This window comes from Staurois parvus, unplaced genomic scaffold (assembly GCF_062004578.1).
Source record: "Staurois parvus isolate SC_StPar_1 unplaced genomic scaffold, SC_StPar_1.0 ptg001417l, whole genome shotgun sequence".
NCBI classification, from domain to species: domain Eukaryota; kingdom Metazoa; phylum Chordata; class Amphibia; order Anura; family Ranidae; genus Staurois; species Staurois parvus.
Genome location: NW_028319213.1, coordinates 105088 through 125012, shown reverse-complemented (window position 1 = coordinate 125012; position 19925 = coordinate 105088). Strand labels below are relative to the sequence as shown.

At 43.0% G+C, this 19925-nt stretch overlaps 2 protein-coding genes across 4 annotated transcripts in view; both read right to left on the bottom strand.

Annotated features, from left to right (window-relative positions):
- Nucleotides 1–18142, bottom strand: part of LOC149436149 (E3 ubiquitin/ISG15 ligase TRIM25-like) — a 31186-nt gene extending 13044 nt beyond the window's left edge. The window contains exon 1 of one of the 2 annotated variants that reach the window (XM_089661954.1): nucleotides 18049–18142. The gene's annotated coding sequence lies outside the window, so the exon portion shown is untranslated. Of the gene's footprint in view, nucleotides 1–18008 lie in introns of both variants that reach the window. The other variant, XM_089661955.1, reaches the window with a different exon arrangement.
- LOC149436148 (nuclear factor 7, ovary-like) lies at nucleotides 1631–18156 on the bottom strand. Of its 2 annotated transcripts, none has more exons than XM_089661956.1 (2): nucleotides 18009–18156; nucleotides 1631–5435 (listed from the first exon to the last, which is right to left on the bottom strand). In XM_089661956.1, the coding sequence occupies exons 1-2, from the start codon at nucleotides 18127–18129 to the stop codon at nucleotides 4003–4005; spliced, it is 1554 nt and encodes a 517-aa protein (XP_089518082.1). In that variant the 5' UTR covers nucleotides 18130–18156; the 3' UTR covers nucleotides 1631–4002. The 2 variants fall into 2 exon arrangements, with proteins under 2 accessions (XP_089518082.1, XP_089518083.1); XM_089661957.1 differs by having other exon boundaries at nucleotides 18049–18132.
- Nucleotides 18157–19925: the final 1769 nt, after the last annotated feature.

Sequence of the window (19925 nt, the reverse complement as noted above, 5' to 3'; positions counted from 1 at the left end):
ATGTACCACAAGGCAAACAAGGCATTTGCCTAGGGCAGCAATTTTCCAATTTTCGTAGGGGGGGGACGGAAGAAGGGACAGGGGTGGCAGAGATGGGGAGCTGGTGAGGCTCCGCCATGGAATCCAAGGAAACTGTACGTTGCTGGAGGGTGTAAGCTTCCTGCACAAGGAAGGAACACACTGGGCTTGGCTCTGCTCTAGGGAAGGCCAGCTGCTCTCAGCGGGGGTGTGGGGGGGGGTTGCGGAGAGTGGAGAGGGCCAGGGGGTTGTCGGAGAGTGGGGGGGCTGGTTGTTGCAGAGTGGTGGGGGGCGATGGTTGGTGAGGGGCAACCAATTTCAGTGTTGCCTAGGGCAGCACAAGAACTAAATACACCACTGACTATAACCACAGTCTCTGACCATCTCTAGTATCCTATTTATAGTGATTTTTAGCAGTCTCATGTAATATGTCTCCAATCAGTGAATTTCTCCAGAACCATGTCCCCAGTCTCCAACAACTCCTACAGCATGTTCAGTCTCTGACATTCTCCTGCAGTATGTCTGCTGTCTCAGACCATATCCTGTACAATGTCCGCAGTCTTTAGCCATCTCTTGTATGTCTGTAGTCTCTGACCATTTCTTCTATCCTATTTGCAGTGTCTGACCATATCCTATATTATGTCCACAGTCTTTGACCATCTCTTTCCTGTAGACTTTGACTATATCCTGTTGTGTCTGCTTTCTCTGACACTGAATATTCACTGAATTTTATGTGTGGCCCTCAGTTGATTTTCAAAAGTTGCACTTGAGGCAGTGGCATAACTAGAACCTTCAGGGTCCCGGTGCAAGAAACCATGAAGTGCCCCCCTGACCCTCAGTTGGGGACCTTCTATCTGAGCATGGTGGCGGAACGCAATGGCCTGGTCACAAGTGTAGCCATTCTGACCATTGTGACCATGGTAGTTTCGCTACTGGTGTCAGTAGTTTTTTTTTTTTTTTTTTTTTTTTTTGTTTTGTTTTGTTTTTTGGGGGGGGGGGGAGTTTACCATTTTTTACTTTTTTTTTTTTTTTTTTAACCGGTTTTAAATTATTTTATTTATTTATTTATTTTTATTTATTTTTTTTTTAGGAGCCTCGTTGGGGGGGCTTTGGTGAGACATCAGAGGACACTGCTAGATCCTCCCATTAGCCATAACCTGCCTGCATTGCACAGAGATGGCACCATAGGGTATAAAATAAGGTATATAATGAAAACGAATACAGTTTCTCTAAGGGTCTGGGCACATTGGGCTTAAAAAACTCTTCTTCTGTAGGAGTTTTTTGGTTTGCCTGTAGAAGCAGCTCAATGTTATCCTGTGGCCATGCACATTAGGAAGTTTAGAGGTATCATTTAAGCCCAGCATTTAGAGGCAGAGTAAAAAATCCTTCTGGTTTGTTTTTGAGAGGGGTCTTCTGGCAGAAAAAAATGCTAAAATGTTTTTGAATGCCTCTACAAAAATGCTCTATATGAGTGTTTTTTGTTTTTCTGCTAATGGAGCTGGTGTTTTTTTAAACCCAGTGTGTATGGACCCTAAAAGTTTAATTACCATGTTGATGAGAGGGAAAAGAAAGAAAGAACCAGGAAAAGCAAAACAACATAAGTAGATAAAACTTCAGTTTTAACACGCACTTTATTGATACATACTTTTATTATATCATTAGTATTTCAATCACATTCTTTCATTCATGAACAAATCCTTAACACACAACCAGACTGAAACTGAAAAGATAAAACTAAACAATGACACCAACCCTTTGATTGTTGTCCTTATATTTTCTATTTATTTTTCAAGATAGATGATTAAGGCATGCACTGAATTGTAGCATAAAGATCTCCATTACAGAATTACTTTGTGAAAGTGATAATGGCAGCTACCAGTACAGGGGGATTTTCAGATTCACCCTTTTTGAATAAAGTGTTACTAAACCCACAACAGTAATATCAGTCTGTATATGCAGTAAAGCATGCTTGTTATACCCACTGTTGAACCTAAGGGGTTAATCCTCCACATGTGTAAAAAGGCTGTCTTCTCTGATCCTCCCCTTCTTCTGCTGTCCTCAATCCATCTGCTAATAGTACAGAGCTCTAGGAGTCACTCTGCACATGCTCAGTTTATTGTGTATGGCTAGAGAGTTTTTTTTTTTTCTTTTGGGAGGGTGCATGTAATCAGCACAGGACCATGTAATCAGCACAGGACTAATCTGTGCAGACAGTGCATTCAGACAGAGGGTCAGGGGTTATGCAGCCTCACAGGGCAGTCAGAAAAGAATGACAAGCTTTAACCTCTTACAAGCTTTAACCAGTGCTCAGCTGGACACTGAAGTCACAAGACTGCTCTAACTGCTGATGAGAAAAGGTATTTAGCAGTTTGTTTATTAAAATAATTGCATTTCAATGTTCTGTGTACTGTGGCAGGCCAGATATAGTGAATGCAGGGTCACGGGTTTAATAACACTTTAATAGGAAGAAGGCTAGCTGTCATCTGAGCAATAAAAAAGTAAGGTTCCTTTCACAGGGGAGTCATCAGTTCAGTCATGTCTTTTATTAAGACAAAATGATGAATACTCGGTTCAGTTTACATTAGTTGCCAGTTCAGTTCAGCTGACTTCAATTCAGTTCAGCGTAAATCAGTCTACATCTAGTTTTGCAACATGTTTTTTTAATTAATGCAGAAACCAATCGTAGATGACAAAAGTATATACAAAAAAACCTTTTTTTGTGCCTAAAACAGACATAAATGGAACTGAAGCAAATATACAATATCTGTTTATATCCCTTATAGGTCCATCTAAATGAAAGGGAATGCAACTCTGTTCCGTTTAAAAAAAAAAACAAACAAAAAAAACAAATAAATGGACCCAAAGGCCATGAATGTAGGCAGATATAAATGGATGATCATTGGTTTGCATCTGTGAACGGGCCCTTATGAGAGCAAATCACAGTGGTCAGTGGAAGGCAGATGGAAAAACCTCATATAAAAGTGGTTGACTACAAAACCAGGCAGGATAATGGCAGCAGTCCCTGCACACTGCCTCATCCTATCAGCATATAAAACAATTGTGTACCCAAAATGTACTTAACACAAAATTTCACAAAATAATGCGCATGCTGGAATTTTTTTTACAATGTTATATGTATAAAATATAAACAATAAATGCAACCAAATAAAATAAGCCAGCAATCCTACAATAGAAGTCCAATGTTTTTGTCCATTAGCAGTGCCAAATTTTCAAAAACTGACTAGCTTGCTGGAAATTTTATACATAATATAACCAAATAAAAATAAGTAGAATAAATCAATAAAAAAATTAAGTGTAAGTCCAGCCAGTGCCAGTGAATAAATCCAAAGATGTGAATTCCATGTGCTCTTCCACATGTCGCCTTATGCTCTCACCTGGAGATGTATACCTATATGGAAAAATGGGTCTCACTGCACCTTACCATTTAAGGGGTTAATGGGAATGGTCACCATGACTCCTTCCTGAATAGTTCTTCTGGACCACTAAAGCAAAGACCATCATTGCACTTTCCATTACTTTAAAACCACGTTTTATTATAAAAGATGATACAATTGCACTAAATTATTATAGTTCACTTCAAATTAGTGCAGCAGTCCTTTGACAAAGGCACATGGCTAGTGGCGAAACATGCAGGGGCAGAGCCTATGACATCATCACGTATACCGGAAGTGGGTGAATAGCTGAATACTGGAGGCTTATGATCTGATATTCTCTTAAGGGGGCAATTGCTTTTAAGTTGCGTTCAATTTGAATACATCCATCAGTTTTTCAGACGGATCCAGACTGAACCACAATGTATGTCTATGGGGGGCAGATGCAACCAATGATCATCCATTTCTATCTGCCTATATCCAAGCGGTCTAATTTTTTGTGCAGATGTGGGAACACATGTCAATGCAGGTGGTGGCTTATTGAGCGTTCTATTACTAGTTTTTTGTCTTTGATAATTGTACAGAGGGTATTCTAAGTATCAACTAATATTCTACTAGATTCCCCTCTTGATAGCTTTATACAACCATTCCATATACGTAATGCTGCATGGAGGGGCTCAGTGAAGTTGGCCGTGAAGGTGTGGAGGTGTTGGATTGGGTCACACAGGGCATAAAATGAGACCCCTCCAGCCTCATAATCCAGATATATTCTGACTCTGTGAGGTGATATATTATCAGGTACCCGGACCCTGGTGCTATCATGTATCACAAAATACCGATTGCCACTCCTGCGCAAACACCAGGCCTTTTCAATGCATTCAATCTGGGACTGGTATCCTACCCGGTCTATACTGGGGTAACACATCCCGATACTCCAATACTCTGATCCTCCAACATCCACTTCCCAGTAATGTTGCCCGGAGGAGAAACTCTGACTGCTTATCACTTGAGTATAATCCTGAAACCTCTCTGGTGTTTTGGGGTGATTCTGGTTTGGTAAATAGGATGCAGCTTTCATGTCTTCTGATATGTGTAGATCGTTATGAGCCGTGTTTATATCCAGTAACAGGTCTTCAGGTTTCTGTAAATAGAAACATACCGTTACCCCTGTTACATGGGCAACACCTGTGTGTATTGTGTGGGAAATCCCAGCCACATCTAGATCAACTGCATCTTGTCTTCCTCCTTCCTCATTATCTCCATCCTCAGTATTACACAAGTCACCTATGGCTGATTCTATTAGGTCAGACACCGGATCGGTCATGTTACACAGCTTTCGGTCAATGTCACACATCTTTCTTGACAGCTCGCCCTTCTTTATCACCAGCTGATCAATCAGATTTGAGACTAAGACTGAGACCCGCTCTGCCTCCATGGCAATCTGGCTCAGGACCTTCTTCTCCAAGTCCTCTAGTTGTCTCCTGAGGTCTCTGAACAGAGCAGTGACTCTGTCTTTTTCCATAGCTACTTTTTCCTCTACTTTCTTCCTGTGTTCCTGCAGACTCCTAGCTCTGTTCTCTGTCTCCTCTTTCTCTATCATCAATTTGCGGTGAGCACATTTGAGTTTTTCCTTCTTCTTTTCGGAGGCTTCATCCAGTGACTCCATTTGGTGTCCCTGATGGTCATCTTCTGAGCACTTTTCACAAATACAGGCACCGTCCTGAACACAGTAATACTTCAGATTCAGTTTGTGGGCAGAGCATTGCTGGTTCTCTAGTGAGGGTTTAGATAAGTAGTGTTCCGATATGTTCCGTAGAGCAATGTTCCTGTGTAACGCAGGCCACTCCTGGGACTCGTCTTTGCATTGAGGACAGGAATAACACCCCAATCCCTTCTGTGTGATCAGCTGACGAATGATACAATCCTGGCAGAAGCTGTGTCCGCATTTCAGGCTTACAGGTTCTATATAAATTTCCCAACAAACGGGACATTTCAGCTCCTCTCTCAGATCAGAAGATGCCATTGCTGAAAGCAGAAGAGGGAGTTGATATTAAAGCCTGTAACACACACAGAGCTGTAGCGGGTTTGTTTACGCAAGCTTGGATGAAGCAAGGCCAAGATTGTGACTCATCTTGTAGTCACAGGATTAAGCTGGCCATAGATGGATCAAGATTTGTCCAATTCAGATGGGGCCAACCCAATTTTGATTAATCTTTGGTTAGAAAATTTTCATTTGATCAATGGCTGCAGCACTGTTCTGTGTATTGTGACATCAGGAGGAGTCCCCACTGTCAGAATATGAAAGCACAGCAGGGAGGATTCCCCCACCCACTTTGCTTGTGTGGAAGAGGGAATTTGTTCTGTTTTTTTGATCAGCCAGCTGAAAACCAATCCATCTATAGCCAGACTTAACCACTTGGAGCTGGAGCCTCCAACCCTTTAAGGGGTTTCAGATGCCAGGAGGTGGGGCAGGGTTTTATCATCACGTGACTGCTGTGATTGGCTGTGACAGCAGTCACATGATCGGACAGCTCTCAAGTAGAGATCAAGAGATTTCCGTTAGCTGCCGGTAACTGTTCTGGGAGCACACAGGGTGCGTGTTCTCAGCACACTTGGATTACACTCTGGTACACATATATGCAGCCTCTCGGTGTTGAGGCCCACATGCTGAGAGCCCACATATATGTGTGCGGCCGGCATGAAGAAGTTAAATATATGGAGGGACATAGATCATCCTTAAAACTATTTTATACAAATAAATGGGTCTATCTGGAAACAAGTAATTGTTTTATAATGAAAAAAGCTTTGGCAAAAATGTTTCTTGTGTGAAACAAAAGGGGCAATACTGAGGTTTGCTACAGAACTTATAATAGTTTTTTTTTTTATATATTTCCTTTGTTTATTATTACAGTCAACACTAGAGATGAGCGAAGAAATGAAAAATTCGATTCGGCTGATTCGGCGAATTCCAGTGTGAAATTCGATTCGATGCGAATTTCTCCGCTACGAAGATGACTTATTTAAAGGGTTTCTAGGCTTCAGAGAGCCTTTAAATTAGTGCAGAACACTGTACCTTTAATTTAAATGCCCTTGGAGATGAGGAAGGAGAAGGAGAAGGAGAAGGATGAGAAGAAGGAGAAGGAGAAGGATGAGAAGAAGGAGAAGGAGAAGGATGAGAAGAAGGAGAAGGAGAAGGATGAGAAGAAGGAGAAGGATGAGAAGAAGGAGAAGGATGAGAAGAAGGAGAAGGAGAAGGATGAGAAGAAGGAGAAGGAGAAGGATGAGAAGAAGGAGAAGGAGAAGGATGAGAAGAAGGAGAAGGAGAAGGATGAGAAGAAGGAGAAGGATGAGAAGGAGAAGGATGAGAAGGAGAAGGATGAGAAGGAGAAGGATGAGAATAAGGAGAAGGATGAGAAGAAGGAGAAGGAGAAGGATGAGAAGAAGGAGAAGGAGAAGGATGAGAAGAAGGAGAAGGATGAGAAGAAGGAGAAGGAGAAGGATGAGAAGAAAGAGAAGGATGAGAAGGAGAAGGATGAGAAGAAGAAGGATGAGAAGAAGGAAAAGGATGAGAAGAAGGAAAAGGATGAGAAGAAGAAGGATGAGAAGAAGGAGAAGGATGAGAAGAAGGAGAATGATGAGAAGAAGGAGAAGGATGATAAGAAGGAGAAGGATGAGAAGAAGGAGAAGGAGAAGGATGAGAAGAAGGAGAAGGATGAGAAGAAGGAGAAGGATGAGAAGAAGGAGAAGGATGAGAAGAAGGAGAAGGATGAGAAGAAGGAGAAGGATGAGAAGAAGGAGAAGGATGAGAAGAAGGAGAAGGATGAGAAGAAGGAGAAGGATGAGAAGAAGGAGAAGGATGAGAAGAAGGAGAAGGATGAGAAGAAGGAGAAGGATGAGAAGAAGGAGAAGGATGAGAAGAAGGAGAAGGATGAGAAGAAGGAGAAGGATGAGAAGAAGGATGAGAAGAAGGAGGAGAAGGATGAGAAGAAGAAGGATGAGAAGAAGGAGAAGGATGAGAAGAAGGAGAAGGAAGAGAAGAAGGAGAAGGAGAAGGAGAAGGATGAGAAGAAGGAGAAGGATGAGAAGAAGGAGAAGGATGAGAAGAAGGAGAAGGAGAAGGATGAGAAGAAGGAGAAGGATGAGAAGAAGAAGGATGAGAAGAAGGATGAGAAGGATGAGAAGAAGGAGAAGGATGAGAAGAAGGAGAAGGATGAGAAGAAGGAGAAGGATGAGAAGAAGGAGAAGGATGAGAAGAAGGAGAATGATGAGAAGAAGGAGAAGAAGGAGAAGGATGAGAAGAAGGAGAAGGATGAGAAGGAGAAGGATGAGAAGAAGGAGAAGGATGAGAAGAAGGAGAAGGATGAGAAGAAGGAGAAGGAGAAGGATGAGAAGAAAAAGGATGAGAAGAAGGAGAAGGATGAGAAGGAGAAGGAGAAGGATGAAAAGAAGGAGAAGGAGAAGGATGAGAAGAAGGAGAAGGATGAGAAGAAGGAGAAGGATGAGAAGGAGAAGGAGAAGGATGAGAAGGAGAAGGATGAGAAGGAGAAGGAGAAGGATGAGAAGGAGAAGGAGAAGGATGAGAAGGAGAAGGAGAAGGATGAGAAGAAGGAGAAGGATGAGAAGAAGGATGAGAAGAAGGAGAAGGATGAGAAGAAGGAGAAGGATGAGAAGAAGGATGAGAAGAAGGATGAGAAGAAGGAGAAGGATGAGAAGAAGGACAGTTCTGTGACAGTTTCTGTCTATTTCTGACAGTTCTGGGACATTCACTCCATACAGCGGTTTCAACCGCTGTATGGAGGGAATGTCATAGAACTGTCAGAAATAGACTATTAATGACAGTTCTGGGACTGTCCTTCCATGCAGCGGTTGAAACATTGTATGTATTTGTTTCCATAAATGGATCCATTTATGGAAACAAATACATACAATGTTTCAACCGCTGCATGGAAGGACAGTCCCAGAACTGTCATTAATAGTCTATTTCTGACAGTTCCATGACATTCCCTCCATACAGCGGTTAAAACAGCTGTATGCAGTGAATGTCCCAGAACTGTCATAAATAGTCTATTTCTGATAGATCTGGGACATTCACTCCATACAGCTGTTTTAACCGCTGTATGGAGGGAATGTCATGGAACTGTCAGAAATAGACTATTAATGACAGTTCTGGGACTGTCCTTCCATGCAGCGGTTGAAACATTGTATGTATTTGTTTCCATAAATGGATCCATTTATGGAAACAAATACATACAATGTTTCAACCGCTGCATTGAAGGACAGTCCCAGAACTGTCATTAATAGTCTATTTCTGACAGTTCCATGACATTCCCTCCATACAGCGGTTAAAACAGCTGTATGCAGTGAATGTCCCAGAACTGTCATAAATAGTCTATTTCTGATAGATCTGGGACATTCACTCCATACAGCTGTTTTAACCGCTGTATGGAGGGAATGTCATGGAACTGTCAGAAATAGACTATTAATGACAGTTGTGGGACTGTCCTTCCATACAGCGGTTGAAACATTGTATGTATTTGTTTCCATAAATGGATCCATTTATGGAAACAAATACATACAATGTTTCAACCGCTGCATGGAAGGACAGTCCCAGAACTGTCATTAATAGTCTATTTCTGACAGTTCCATGACATTCCCTCCATACAGCGGTTAAAACAGCTGTATGCAGTGAATGTCCCAGAACTGTCATAAATAGTCTATTTCTGATAGATCTGGGACATTCACTCCATACAGCTGTTTTAACCGCTGTATGGAGGGAATGTCATGGAACTGTCAGAAATAGACTATTAATGACAGTTGTGGGACTGTCCTTCCATACAGCGGTTGAAACATTGTATGTATTTGTTTCCATAAATGGATCCATTTATGGAAACAAATACATACAATGTTTCAACCGCTGCATTGAAGGACAGTCCCACAACTGTCATTAATAGTCTATTTCTGACAGTTCCATGACATTCCCTCCATACAGCGGTTAAAACAGCTGTATGCAGTGAATGTCCCAGAACTGTCATAAATAGTCTATTTCTGATAGATCTGGGACATTCACTCCATACAGCTGTTTTAACCGCTGTATGGAGGGAATGTCATGGAACTGTCAGAAATAGACTATTAATGACAGTTGTGGGACTGTCCTTCCATACAGCGGTTGAAACATTGTATGTATTTGTTTCCATAAATGGATCCATTTATGGAAACAAATACATACAATGTTTCAACCGCTGCATTGAAGGACAGTCCCAGAACTGTCATTAATAGTCTATTTCTGACAGTTCCATGACATTCCCTCCATACAGCGGTTAAAACAGCTGTATGCAGTGAATGTCCCAGAACTGTCATAAATAGTCTATTTCTGATAGATCTGGGACATTCACTCCATACAGCTGTTTTAACCGCTGTATGGAGGGAATGTCATGGAACTGTCAGAAATAGACTATTAATGACAGTTGTGGGACTGTCCTTCCATACAGCGGTTGAAACATTGTATGTATTTGTTTCCATAAATGGATCCATTTATGGAAACAAATACATACAATGTTTCAACCGCTGCATTGAAGGACAGTCCCAGAACTGTCATTAATAGTCTATTTCTGACAGTTCCATGACATTCCCTCCATACAGCGGTTAAAACAGCTGTATGCAGTGAATGTCCCAGAACTGTCATAAATAGTCTATTTCTGACAGTTCTGGGACATTCACTCCATACAGCGGTTTCCGGCAAAAAGTGTATGTGCAGAGTTCCTCTATTCTGCAGATACACTTAGAGGAGCTCTGCAGATACACTTAGAGGAGCTCTGCACATACACTTTTTTCCGGTTTGGAATTATTCTTATTTTCATCCTACTTCTTCTTCTTCTTCTTCATCCTCATCCTCATCCTCTTCTTCTTCTGAGGATGAGGATGAAGAAGAAGAAGAAGAAGAAGAAGAAGAAGGATGAAAATAAGATTAATTCCAAGCCGGCAAAAAGTGTATGTGCAGAGCTCCTCTAAGTGTATCTGCAGAGCTCCTCTAAGTGTATCTGCAGAATAGAGGAACTCTGCACATACACTTTTTGCCGGCTTGGAATTATTCTTCTTTTCATCCTACTTCTTCTTCTTCTTCTTCTTCTTCATCCTCATCCTCAGAAGAAGAGGATGAGGATGAGGATGAGGATGAGGAAGAAGAAGAAGAATGAAAAGAAGAATAATTCCAAGCCGGCAAAAAGTGTATGTGCAGAGTTCCTCTATTTCTGACAGTTCTCTCACAGCTTCTTCACATGTACAGCGGTTGAAATATCTGTATCCTAAATGGAAACTAATAGATACAAATTGTATCTATTAGTTTCCATTTAGGATACAGATGTTTCAACCGCTGTACATGTGAAGAAGCTGTGAGAGAACTGTCAGAAATAGAGGAACTCTGCACATACACTTTTTGCCGGCTTGGAATTATTCTTCTTTTCATCCTACTTCTTCTTCTTCTTCTTCTTCTTCTTCTTCATCCTCATCCTCATCCTCTTCTTCTGAGGATGAAGAAGAAGAAGAAGTAGGATGAAAAGAAGAATAATTCCAAGCCGGCAAAAAGTGTATGTGCAGAGTTCCTCTATTTCTGACAGTTCTCTCACAACTTCTTCACATGTACAGTGGTTGAAACATCTGTATCCTAAATGTAAACTAATAGATACAATGTTTCAACCGCTAAACATGTGTTCCTTCTGTCAGAGAACTGTCAGAAATAGCGGAGCTCACTGCAGGGACACTTTTGCCGGCTGATCGGGAAATGTTCGATTCGCGCACCCGAAGTAGGCAAAATTTCGGTTTCGACACGAATCGAATATTTCCTGAAATTCGACTCGAATTCCGGTTCGCCTAGTTCGATTCGCTCATCTCTAGTCAACACTACAAAACTAATTTTAATTTTTTTTTTCCTTTTTTTGTGTCTGGTAATGATGAAACATCACATTATTTTTGTTATTATACTGGTAGCTCCTGGTATCTGTACACCTTTTAAGGCATTCCTTAGTCACTCTATTTAATGCTGTTGTTACCAGAGCTCAGTAGCTCAAGATGAAATTCACAAACATGAATTAGAGCAGGGACTTCGACCCCTCCAGATCAGTGACTCCTCCTCCTCAAAAGCAGTGAGTCCTCCCCTTCCACAGCAATCATACCCCTTCTTCTAGGGCTAGTAGCATGTTTCTGTCTATGGAGGGGGTTGCTTGTGTGCTTATGCAAAGTTCCCCATTCTTCACAGCCCCCTGCCTATTCTTGATACCCATTTCAGATCTGCTGATAGGGGAAACAGGCAGCCCTCTTGTGCTTGGACCCATTGGGTCAGCAGGAGAGCCCGATTAAAACAGCTCATAGTTGCCAGGTGGCATTGCTTGGTTGGATGCACTATAGGGTCATTTGGTGCTGTCAGTTTCCCTCTGGATGACTGAGCAAAATGTCTCAGCAGGACTGAATAAGCCCAGAAGCCTGTGCTGACATGACATGAGATTCAAAATGAAAGTGGGCTAACATGAAGTAGAAGAATGGAACTGACATCGAAGAAGGCTAAAAAGTTAGGTTTGAAAGGGAGGATGGAAAGATGTGGGGAAGTTTGGTAAACATAGAGAGACATAGAGACTATGCAGGATTGGAATGTAAGTAGGTGATGGTTGACTAGAAGTAAGGTGATATGAGTAGGATAGGGATAAATGGAGCAACGTATGGAAAATTTAGGGGAGCATACTTAAGGAGGTTCAGGTCTCCGGCAAACAGTCACATGAGGCCATACAATGTAAACTGCAGGCATATTTCCATGCTTAGGAGACAATTGCAGCATACAGCATCCCCTAGTATTGACCAGCTGTATGTAGGTATATGCCATATACAACTAAACCCACACAAGCCTATATAATACATGTACAGCCTTTCATTATGGGTGGCTGTATGTTTCAGCTGTGTCTCCTGAGCATGAAAATACACCCACAATTTATGTTGTCTGGCCTCATGCGTCCATTGTGCATGAAGCCTTAGAAGCAGGGCCAGGTCTAGCCTGTCTGTGGGGGTGCAGTAAAAAATGTCACGAGGACAGAGGATGGAAGGTCAGCAGTTTGTAGTGCAGTGTACAGAGACCATTACTTTGTAGGGCTGTGTACAGACAGTAGGTGCGAAGGACAGGGGGCAGAAGGGCAGTGTATGGGGTTTACAGGGTGGAGGATAGGGGTCAGTAGGGCAGTGCACAGGGGTCCACTCAACAGAGCCCTTTTCCCATCCCTGCATTGTACACAGCCTAGGCACAGGTGGCAGATCTCCTTTTCCCCACACAGCACACGGCTGGGATTGCATTCTTTTACCCACAGCACAGTGTATAGCCAGCTACTGCAGCTGGGCTGCCATTCCGGATCTGGGCAATTCACAGGTCAGAACTGCAACATAACAGCCAGCTACACACTCAGGGCTGTATGTATTTTTTGAGAGGGATTCAGCTCTCTCACATAACAAGAGTGACATAAGATGGTGTATTTTCCACCTGCTCAGTAAGGTTGGTTATCAGAGTGTTCTCTGAACACAGTAGGCCTGTGTGCAAGATCATAAGTTGGACTCTACTGCCTGTGAAAAACAAAGTGCTAGGGCAAATATTGGGTGTGGCCATCATTGCGCTTAATATTGGCTTAAAAGGGACACAGAATGCAATGGTTCATTAATAAGTTACCAAAGGTCACTTGAAATGCACAAGAATGTTCTATGTGTTCCTGTGTGATTTGGACTGCATGCAAAATGGACTACATTAGCGATCTGCAGTGGGTGTCAATACAAAGTTAATGACACCCCAAATGCAGTGCATTTGTCCTCACCGGATCGCATGGTACTTTTGTACCATACAATCCAGTTGCAGTGCGTTTTAAAACGTAGTGCATGTACTACTTTTGGGGCGGTGTGATTTTATCCTATTCAAAAACAATGGGCTGAAATCGCACTACACAGAACAGCATTTTAATCACACAGGACTGTACAGTGCGTTACTGTGCGGGAATGGTGTGAACTGGCCCTAACAGTGGGAGGGGCTCCCAGCATAAATCATTTTAGTCCCCCCAACTCCTGATTTTAGCTTAAATCCACTTACACCTCCTTCCCAGACTGCCTTCCAAGCACAGATCCTATCCACCCCTCCTTTCTAGTGCAATTGCCACCATGAATCCTCTTATTTTCCCCTGCACCTTTCCAGCATAAACCCTGCACTCCCAGCCCCTCCTTCTAGAAAAAATCCTCTTACACCCCCTCCCCATTATGAGCATTGATGCTATCCTCTCCACCCAATCCCCCATCCCTTTCTGTACAAATGCCCCCATAAATCCTCCCATTACCCCCCCCCCCCCCCCACCACAAATCTTCCATCTACAATCACTCTCATTCCCTTTGTAACTCTTCTGTAGTTCTATGATCCTTCTCTATAAATGCATGCTCTCCATCCTGAACATCCTTCTTTGCCTCCATCCTTTCCAATTTCCTCTCTGACTCCTTCACTTCTGTTCACCACCAGGGGCAGACTGACAACTCATGTGGCCCCCGGGCAATAGGGGATCATGGGGCCCCTGTGTCCTCACCCACAGCCAAAAAAGCCTATGAAAAAGCAAATTAAGGCACCAGGGGCATCTCATGGGGCCCCCTACTGACCCCTGGCCCTTGGTCAGTGTCCGAGTGCTCGAATGGTCAGTCCGCCCCTGTTCACCACCCTTTTCTTCGCTGATCAATAGGAGGAGGAACCTTGGGGTAGTTTCCCTGGCTGAAGAGATGCGAGTGCTGGAGATCGCAGCTGGGGTAGTGAATGGATGCCCAACGCGATCAATGATACTGGTGCCCTGCCCCTCCCCCTCTACATTACACCAGCTGTGTCCCGGCCCTGGGAGAAGTTTGATGCACAGCACAGCAGTCGGGATGGAGGCAGGAGGTGTGGATGGCTGTTGGGGGAGGGGGGGTCAACGAAAATCTGGGGGGGTGTAGCGCATGCTTAGAAGTGAAGTGGAGTGGTATGAGGTGGTAAGTAGAAGTGAAGATATCACCATTGAACAAAACCGGGCGATGAAGTGGTTAAATACACATGGGCACAGCCGTTGGATAAAGTTATGGAAAGCCAATCATACGTGGAGTACCATAGATGTTGATGAAATGCAAATGGGGTGATATGGAAATGATGGACAAAATGTGTGGTGATATTGTCATGGTGGAATATAGAGCTCCGAGGCAGGTAAGCCATGCTGGGCCCCATAAGATGGTGAGAAAGTGCTGCATACAGCAAAGAAAACTGGGCATGGCTAAATTGTTTAAGTAGTGGGACTAATAACATCGCCTGTAAAAAAACAAAACAAAAAACACGTGAAATACAGTTATAGCCACTATCAACAATCATGGTGTTCTCTCGGCAGAGACAGGTGGCGGCACCCCTCCGCCCCCTCCTCTCCAATGCAACCCATGGTTGCCAGAAAGAAAAATCGCATAGTCTATGGCCTGCCTTAGTGTTTGACTGAACTTCCACATTAAGTAATAAACCACCCATTGTTACAATATTTTGCAGATTCCTCTGAATCAGTCAGAATTCTAACAGTGTATGACCAGAACAAAGGACAGCAGAAATTTGAAAAGTGTACGGTGCACTTAGACCTCGTGAATAAGAATCACTTTCAGGACGCAAGAGAAGTGGTACCATGTACGAGGCATGACTGAAAAGTTCTTGGCCTACCCATGAAGCATTTGTCTTAGCCCAATTTTATTTTTGCTACTCATAGTACATATCTTTGCAAGGTTCCATACCAAATTTCTCCCAAATAGCTTTTGTTTGTTTCAGTTATGGAAGACTGAAGCACAGAAGGTAATAATTGTTTGAAAGATGGAGAAAGTGAGCAAACGTGCTGTTAACCAATACCTGCTGAAAAAGGGAATGAGTGGACACGACATCCTGAAGGACATAATGGAAATTAGGGGAGGATGCCCCTTCTTATTCCACCATTACAAAGTGGGTGGTGAAATTTAAGAGGGGGAACCCCTCTGTTCAAGATGCCACTCGCAGTGGAAGGCCAGCAACTGCCTGTATGGAGGAAAACATCACCTCAATCCAGTATCTCATGATGGCAGACAGGCGTGCGACAGAACGTTTCATTGCAGAGAAAAGTAGGCATATCCCAGGAACGTGTTGGACACATTTTAAACAGTAGTGCTGGACATGCACAAGGTGTCAAGTCGGTGGGTCCATAGAAAGTTGACTGCTGAAAACGAACGCGACAGACACGTCGGGGTTTATTTACTAAAGCTGGAGAGTCCAAAATCTTGAATTCCACCACCCACTTTTAACAGTGGAATAGGAAGGGGCATCCTCCCCTAATGTTTCCATCATGTCCTTGTGGATGTCCTGTCCACTCATTCCCTTTTTCAGCAGGTATTGGATAACAGCACGTTTGCTCACTTTCTCCATCTTGCAGACAATGATGACCTTCTGCGCTTCCGTCTTCAATAACTGAAACAAAGAAAAAGCTATTTGTGAGAAATTTGGTATGGAACCTTGCAAAGATATGTACTATGAGTAGCAAAAATAAAATTGGGCTAAGACAAATGCTTCATGGGTAGGCTGAGAACTTTTCAGTCGCCCCTCGTATGTAGCACCCTCCTAGTAGCAGTCTGTGAAATAGTCAGGAGGTCAAATTATTATTATTAATAATATAATACAGGACTTCTATAGCGCCAACAGTGTGCCAGCTCTTTACAATATAAGGGGATTCAGTACAGCTACAATACAATCAAAGCGAGGATTAAGAGGGCCCTACTTGTAAGAGCTTACAATCTAATAGGTAGAAAGGCTGAGCAGCAGCCTGGAGAATAGTCAGCATGGTCATATTTGGTTCAGGGCTGAGAGGCTCTGCACACCAGCTCTGAGATTTCCCCCTGCTCTGGAGCTTTGGAGAAGGTTCTGTAAGGTGGAGGTAAGGAGTGGATGATCTGCACTTTTGAGTTTTCCTGGTCAATCCCAAACAGGAGGCTTGGCATGTGGCAGGACACCCCTTAAAAGTGACAGCCTGCTTCGCAGCAGGACATTTTGGTTGGAAGATGGAGAAATAAGAGGCTGGAGAGCAGGAGCATGGGAGGGAGCCTAGATATGACAGGGCTCATCTACAGGCAGAGGACCTTGGAGGGAGGAATGCTCAGGACTTTGCCAGCCACCAAAGCAAGAACCACCCATGCAGCATGGAAGGATGCCCAGTTAGAAGACCTGGTAGCAGCCACTGACCCAGCAGTAGCATAGGAAAAGGACTGAGTGAGTAGACCTGCACCCCCTGGGCCAGTAAGGGGAAAGAGACACACTAGTGGGAAACTGGATTAGCTTTATTACCCAGGACTGGTTCACACTGCAGTGGCATGCACTGGATCCCCTACCCAGGTTTTCACCCAGTACAGCTGGATGAGGAGAGGATTCAACTAAGGTCTGGGGTGGTACAATAGGCTCTCCAGAAGAGTTTCTGCTGTGTATATAGCTGCTAACGATTTTGTCCTCAAGCCATTATCCTTGGGCGTCCCATACACCCCTTACCCCATCCAAATTCAATCCCCTAATCAAACTTTAAAACAAAGCTCAAGGACTGGTTACTGCCTCCTGGATGCAAGTCTGAATGAAGGAAATGCATGTTGCCTGGCTGTGCAGGACTATAGGAGGACCCAAACTTTAGCGACTCCTAAGGGGGTAGCGCTACATGTATATTCTATACATATAGAATAAGAACAGATACCAAGAATTAAACCCAGCATACAGAACAAGAGAGGTGCCAATGTGTAGCATCGATACATACTAAATATGAATGGATTCCAAGTTTTACGCCCAATACGTCCACACACTCAGAATAAATACAAATACTGAAAATTGCACCCAGAAAGGAGAACAAGGAAGTGGTACCAGGCAGCTTCCATACTTAGTTACATAGTTAGTCTGGCTGAAAAAAAACAAAAGCCCATCCAGTTCAACCATTAAAAAAAAAAGTTATATTCCTACACCCACAGTTGATCCAGAGGAAGGCAAAAAAACCCGGCAAATCATGATCCAATTTGCTCCTGCAGGAGAAATAATTCCTTCCTGATCCCCCGAGAGGAAATCGGATATTCCCTGGATCAACTTTACCTATAAATGTTAGTATCCAGTTATATTCTGTGTATCTAGGAAACAATCCAGGCCTTTTTTATAGCAATCCACTGAGCTGGCCAGAACCAACTCGAGGGAGTCTATTCCACATTTTCACAGCTCTCACTGTAAAGAAACCTTTCCGTGTTTGGAGATTAAATTTCTTTTCCTCCAGACGTAAAGAGTGCCCCCTTGTCCTCTGTGATGACCTCAGGGTGAATGACTCTACACCGAGTTCACTATACTTAAAACATAAGATCACATACTGAGAATTACACCCAGCGTACAGGACGGGAAAAGAGGTATTGTGCAATCCATACGTAAAGAATACGAGCCAATAGTTAGAATTCTATCAAATGTGTATGACAGGGTGAAATGACGAGGCAGATGTATCCTCTTTCAGCATCCCCCACCCCCATCCCAATCTCAGCCACTCCACAGATCCAAGTCCTTACCAGGACTGTCAGCGTTACACCAATCCGTTCCCAAACTCACATTTGTACCAGTCTGGGGAGCCTCTCCCTTGTTGGTTTGATTCCACAGCTGCGTGTCCTTACGGTACCGCCTCCACACCATAGCCTGGTCAGGATACTGATCATGTGATGAGCCCCAGCCACAAGATTTCCGAGAAGGTTAATGTTTTCTTCTCAGCTGTCTATGTGTACAGTCACATGACATAACATGCATTGTGTACTATCATGTGGAAACCAAAGTTCCACATTTAACTCCTTCCCCTCCATGCTGTCTGCTTGCATGCTGAGCATATACTATGCAATCTGATTGATAAAAAATGATCAAGCGAGCGCTCTATAAACAGATAGCTGCTGGAACACTTAAAGGAAATCACAATAACCTTAAACTTGTAATAAATAAATAAAGTGCAGCGCTAATAGTGAATAAATGACACAAAAAGTTTGTTCATAGTAAGTTCGTTCAAATGATGATATCTCAGATATCGTAAAAACTTGTGACAGGAAACAAATGGAAGAAGTGCGCACTCACCGACTGCGCATAGGAAATGCGCATGTATATAACCATCAGATGGAGTTAAACAGCAGGTAGATGGTGAGCTTCCCTCAGGGAAATGGTCATCAAGCTTGGGTGAAGTAATAATCTGCTGGATCCAGAGGTCCTTAACGATATGCGGGTATTCAGCCTGGGTACAGGGCTCCCTCCTCCTGGATGCTGGATGTATTCGGATTTCTCTGTGGGTTTAATAGCTCCTCAATTGGAGCCAAAAAGAAGGGGGTGCCAATAGTGTAGTAAATTCTGGTAATTTTATTGAACAAATGCTTAAAAAGTAAAGTGCCAGAGTGCAAGTACAAGTAAAGTGTCAATATGTGACAAAAGCAGAGTACTGCAGCACTGACCCTAAGTAAGATAGCCGCCGGACCTCCTCGTGGTCTCGGCGGCAATGATGTCACACGCTGTCAGCTCCTCCTAAAGGCCGAGACCTTGAGGAGGTCCGGCGGCCATCTTAGGGTCAGTGCTGCAGTACTCTGCTTTTGTCACATATTGGCACTTTACTTGTACATGCACTCTGGCACTTTACTTTTTAAGCATTTGTTCAATAAAATTACCAGAATTTACTACACTATTGGCACCCCCTTCTTTTTGGCTCCAATTGAGGAGCTATTAAACCCACAGAGAAATCCAAATACATCCTGCATCCAGGAGGAGGGAGCCCTGTACCCAGGCTGAATACCCGCATATCCTTAAGGAGACCTCTGGATCCAGCAGATCTTCTTTACCCCTGTCATGCATGCCTGAGCCTTTTGTGTGAAAGGGTTATTTGATGCGCTGAGCCATAATCGGAGCCCCATTTGAGTCAGTGGAGCCATAGTGTGGGAAGCCGTCTGGTTTGAGGATTACCCAAGGTGTTGTGGCCCTTTGAGGACCAAGGGACGTATTTGTCCCATGTTTTTAATTGCGTGTATCATCTGATTAAGAACTTAAACAAAAAAAAAAAAAGAGTTTTGAGTCAAAATATTAGTTTTTATCAACAAACAACAAATGAATCTAGCTTTTTGTCAATTATTTCATGAAATGGCTTAGTTACAGCAACTGAAGTGTACGAACTTTAAAAACAAAAAAATTGATTCTTTTGGCGTTCCAAAATCTTACAGTCCTCAAAGGGTTAAGGGTTGATGTTAGGAAGTGAGGAGGCACTTTAGCCACTGTGGGATAAGTCACAAAGAGTGTCACTGAGAGCACTTATAGTGTACACTGAAGATTGAAGCACTTTTTGTTGGACGGGTCACTATCAATGTTTACACTAAATGATTTTATTCAATTGTCGTTTGTTTATTTTTTTCCATTTGTGTTGTTGCACCTATCACTTGATATATTAATAATGGATGTCTAATTTTTGG